A 5,086-nucleotide genomic window follows, 5' to 3' on the forward strand; every position below is an offset into this window, starting at 1 on the left:
GGAAGTGTTGCACCTCCTGCGGTTGCAAGGGAAGGTGCCGGGAGTGGTGGTTGGGTCGGTGGGGGGTGTGGATCTGACAAGGGAGTCGCGGAGGTAGTGGTCTCTACGGAAAGCTGATAGGGGAGGGGAGGGAAATATATCCTTGGTGCTGGGGTCTGTTTGGAGGTGGCGGAAGTGACGGCGGATGATGCGCTGTACATGGAGATTGGTGGGGTGGTAGGTGAGGACCAGTGGGGTTTTGTCCTGGTGGCGGTTGGAGGGGCGGGGCTCAAGGGCGGAGGAGCGGGAAGTGGAAGAGATGCGGTGGGGGGCATCGTCGACCACGTCGGGGGGGACATTGCGGTCCTTGAAGAAGGAGGCCATCTGGGATGTGTGTTTTTGGAACTGGTCCTCCTGGGAGCAGATGCGGCGGAGTCGAAGGAATTGGGAGAATGGGATGGCGTTTTTACAGGGGGCAGGATGGGAGGAGGTGTAGTCCAGGTAGCTGTGGGAGTCGGTCGGTTTGTAGTAGTTTCTCTTCCACTTCCCTCACCTTGACCTCTTTCCACCTATCACATTTCCGACGCCCCTCCCCCAAGTCCCTCCTCCCTACCTTTTATCTTAGCCTGCTGGACAAACTTTCCTCATTCCTGAAGAAGGGCTTATGCCCGAAACGTCGATTCTCCTTTTCCCTGGATGCTGCCTGACCTGCTGCGCTTTTCCAGCAACACATTTCCAGCTCTGATCTCCAGCATCTGCAGACCTCACTTTCTTTTCAAAGGAATTAGTCAAAGTTAAATATCACACAACACCAGGTTATAGTCCAACAGGTTTATTTGGAAGCACTAGCTTTCGGAGCGACGCTCCTTCATCAGGTGGTTGTGGAGCAGGATCATAGGACACAGAATTTATAAATCCACTTGATGAAGGAGCGTCGCTCCGAAAGCTAGTGCTTCCAATTAAACCTGTTGGACTATAACCGGGTGTTGTGTGATTTTTAACTTTGTACACCCCAGTCCAACACCGACATCTCCAAATCAAAAGAAGTAGTGACAGAGATTGTGCATGCGCTGGTCGCCATTTTCCAACAATTCTTAGAATCAGATAAAGTCCCAATGCCTTCAGCTGCTTAGGCCCAAACTTCCTAAACCCTTCTGTCTTTCTCTCCTCCTTTAAAGGCACTGCTTAAAAGTTCCCTCTTTAACCAAGTTTCTGTCCTAATATCTCCTTTAATGAATCCATGCCAAATTCTGTTTGCGATTGTTCCTGCAAAACATCATGGGTTGGAGAGAAACCATTTCCCTGGTGAGAGAGTCTGGAACAAGGAGCATCACTTTAAAATCCAAGTCACAGTTCAAGCCAGAAACATTTCTTCACACAAAGGAGGGAAATCTGGACATCGTTCCCCAAAAAATTGTCTTTGTTAAGGGGGGGTGACATTTAATAAATTCAGTGCTGGACTTTTGCAGTAGTTTGCAAAGTTGGATACAATTGAGACAACGATCAGCCACAATCTGACTGAAAGGTAGTACTCGAGTGGCTGAATCGCCTCCTTCCTGCTCTCAGACATAACTCCATTAAAGATGCTGGAGTCAAAGTTATTGTTGTACTTGCCTTTCTTTATCCTCTTCACTTCCACTTTCATATTCGGATTCTTCCTCACTCGAAACATCCATCTCTTCCTCGGGCAGAGGTGGTTCCTCTGGGGGCAGTGGAGGCATTGGTGGGGGGGCAGGAGCATACTCCTCATACTAACAGAAACAGGAAAACAAATTCCTCAATTACCCAGGGAAACGGGTCATCATTCAGCCCATCTAGCCTGCCTGCCACTCGACATGATGATGCCCAAGTCCATTTATTCAGCGTGGTTCATTCAGTAACAAAACCCACCCATTCAGATTGATCATGAATATCTGAGATGGAAACTACTGCATTTTGTGCAAGTACTTCATGAGGCAAGAAATATTACATTTCTCTTGCACCTACCACTGCTACAGAAACACACAAAACACATTAAACTCATGGCAAAGTGTACTTACTGCTGTAATATACAATACAGCAGCTAATTTACACACAACAAGCTCCCACTAACAGCAATGGGGCAGGGATCAGGTAATCTGGTTCAGTAATGTTGAGTGAAGGACAAACATTGGCCAGGTCACTGAAGTCACTCAACTCCAGCATCTGCAATCCTCACTTTCTCCGAGATCACTGAAGTTAACCAACCTGTCCCATTCATCAAATTACTCATCCTTCCACTTCAGAGGGAAAATGAGACACGGTTTAATATCTCAGCTGAATACTGACTCATATAAGAGGCAGAGCCCTTGTGACGCAACCCACCGACAGTGCCCACTTGCTCTGCACCGACCCACCCGACAGTGCAGCACTCCCTCAGTGCTGACCCACTGACAGTGCCCACTCCCTCAGTGCTGACCCAACGACAGTGCAGCACTCCCTCAGTGCTGACCCACCCAACAGTGCCCACTCTCTCAGTGCTGACCCACCAACAGTGCAGCACTCCCTCAGTGCTGACCCACCCGACAGTGCAGCACTCCCTCAGTGCTGACCCACCCGACAGTGCAGCACTCCCTCAGTGCCACCTTGGTTCCTATCCCCTGACAGTGCGGCACTCCATTGATAATTCGCCTGAACTTTGGCTGAGGATTCTAGAGTGGAGTGGACACGATGCACCTTCCGATTGGGATGTATTGGAGGTTACCCCCCCAAACATATCTGTTTAAAGTTAAATCACACAACACCAGGTTATAGTCCAATAGGCTTAATTGGAAGCACACTAGCTTTCGGAGCGTCGCTCCTTCAGATGGTAGTGGAGGGCTCAATCCTAAGACACAGAATTTATAGCAAAAATTTACAGTGCGATGTAACTGAAATTATACATTGGAAAATTGATTGTCTGTTAAGCCTTTCATCTGTTAGAATACCATGATAGTTTCACATGTGATTTACACATGAAAGAAGTGAAACTATCATGGTATTCTAACAGGTGAAAGGCTTAACAGACAATCAATTTTCCAATGTATAATTTCAGTTACATCACACTGTAAATTTTTGCTATAAATTCTGTGTGTTAGGATTGAGCCCTCCACTACCACCTGATGAAGGAGCGACGCTCCGAAAGCTAGTGCTTCCAACTAAACCTATTGGACTATAACCTGGGGTTGTGAGATTTTTAACTTTGTACACCCCAGTCCAACACCGACATCTCCAAATCAAAACCATATTGGAACAGCCTATGAAGCTGGTGTTTCGGCAAGGTAAGGGGCTAATCATATTTGTGGTCCCAGAGCAGCTGTAGTAACTCACTGATGTAACTGGAGTCCCACTGGTGTAAGGCTGGGATTAGAGTGAAGTGATTTCACCCAAATAACACACCACCCACTGACTGGGTTCGTGAAGCAAAATGTAAAACCTAACGATTATTCCATATCTTTGTGGTGTTATCCACTAAGCAGTTTGTCCCATTAGCCCCAGCAATTGACACAATCCGCATCCCAGTTCGAAGCCCCGTAACCTTTTCATGAACGAGTTATCTAGCTGGAAGATTATCCTGTCCTCTGCCCCATAGGCAAATCTCTGCTGAACACTGCCCATCCTGGTTAACGTTTACAGCAATTTGTTTTCATTTCCAAAAGAAAATAAAAATTACCCTCACTGTAGAAATGGTGCTGAGCTCCATTAGGCTGCAGCGATATTACAGGAAGCAGCAGGACTCCCAGCTCTAATGAGCCTCAGCTAACCCCATGCAAGTTCAAACCAATTAGTCCGACTTCCTGGTTGTTTCCCCTGAAGTCTTAGTTTTTCTTCCCTTTGAGTATTATCCTCATCTCCTTTGAGTCATATTACAAAATATAACCATCAGGCAGCACACAGATCCCCAAAACTGTATAAAACAAAATCCCCCTCTGGGGCTTTTCCCAATTCCCTTCAATCTGTCTCCCTCTGCTCCCTCACCCTCCTGTCCCTGGAAACACTCTCTCCTGATTTACTCCATCAAACTCTCTCCATGATTTTGAACACCTCAGTTAACCCCCCTGGAACCTTCTCTGCTCTAAGGAGAACAATCCCAGCTTCTCCAGTCTCTCCACATTCACTGAAGTCCCTTATCCCTGGTCCACACAAACACAGGGACAGAAGCAGCAATAAGGGCACCCTTCTCCTTGAGTCTGCTCCGTGACTCAATGGGACCATGCTGACATGATTACTCCACATTCCCTCCAACCCTTGGTAACCTCACACCTTTTTGTTTATCAAGAATCTATCTCCCTTTGTCCAAACAATATCCAGATTCTGAGTCCACCACTTTGACAGGAAGAGAGTTTCAAAGACATGGGAGCCTGAGAAATAAATTCTCCTTCTCCATCGTAAAATACTGACCCCTGTATTCTGCCACAAGGGGAAACATCCTGCCCACATCTACCCAGTCAAGACCCCTCCAGATCTTATGTTTCAATCAAGCCATCTCTCACACTTGTAACCTCTAATGGAAATGAGGCTTATTTGTCCAACCTTTATTTATAAGGAAACCCACCCATTCCAGATATTAATCTGAGAAACCTTCTCGGACTTGCTTCCCACTCATTTACAGCTTTCCTGAAATAAGATGACCAGTACTGTACACAGTCCTCCAGGTATGGTCCCACCAGTGCCCTGTCTGACTGAACCATAATCCCCAGGTCTTTTGTGTTCAATTCTATTTGGAATAACATGGAACAATACAGCGCAGGACAGACTCTATGGCCCTCGGTATTGTGCCGACCTGTGAACTAATCTAAGCCCATCCCCCTACACTATCCCTTTGTCATCCATGTGCTTATCCAAGGATTGCTTAAATCTCCCTAATGTGGCTGAGTTAACTACATTCCACTTTGAGTAAAGAACCTGCCTCTGACATCTGTCTTAAATCTATCACCCCTCAATTTGTAGTTACGCCCCCTCGCACACGCTGACGTCATCATCCTAGGAAAAAGACTTTCACTGTCTACCCTATCTAATCCTCTGATCATCTTGTATGTCTCTATCAAATCCCCTCTTAGCCTTCTTCTTTCCAATGAGAACAGACCCAAGTCTCTCAGCCTTTCCTCAT

General features: G+C 46.7%; 1 protein-coding gene across 3 annotated transcripts in view; it reads right to left on the reverse strand.

Moving 5' to 3' along the window:
* Positions 1–5,086, reverse strand: part of rnpc3 (RNA-binding region (RNP1, RRM) containing 3) — a 51,483-nt gene that overhangs the window by 30,933 nt on the left and 15,464 nt on the right. For all 3 annotated transcript variants that reach the window (XR_006312914.1, XM_043698544.1, XM_043698543.1), the window contains exon 7: positions 1,594–1,730. Coding sequence is in view for 2 of the 3 variants with exons in the window: in XM_043698544.1 (XP_043554479.1) it covers positions 1,594–1,730 (137 nt within the window). In the remaining variant the exon portion in view is untranslated. The remainder of the gene's footprint in view (positions 1–1,593; positions 1,731–5,086) is intronic.

Source organism: Chiloscyllium plagiosum, chromosome 11, assembly GCF_004010195.1.
Source record: "Chiloscyllium plagiosum isolate BGI_BamShark_2017 chromosome 11, ASM401019v2, whole genome shotgun sequence".
NCBI classification, from domain to species: Eukaryota; Metazoa; Chordata; class Chondrichthyes; order Orectolobiformes; family Hemiscylliidae; genus Chiloscyllium; species Chiloscyllium plagiosum.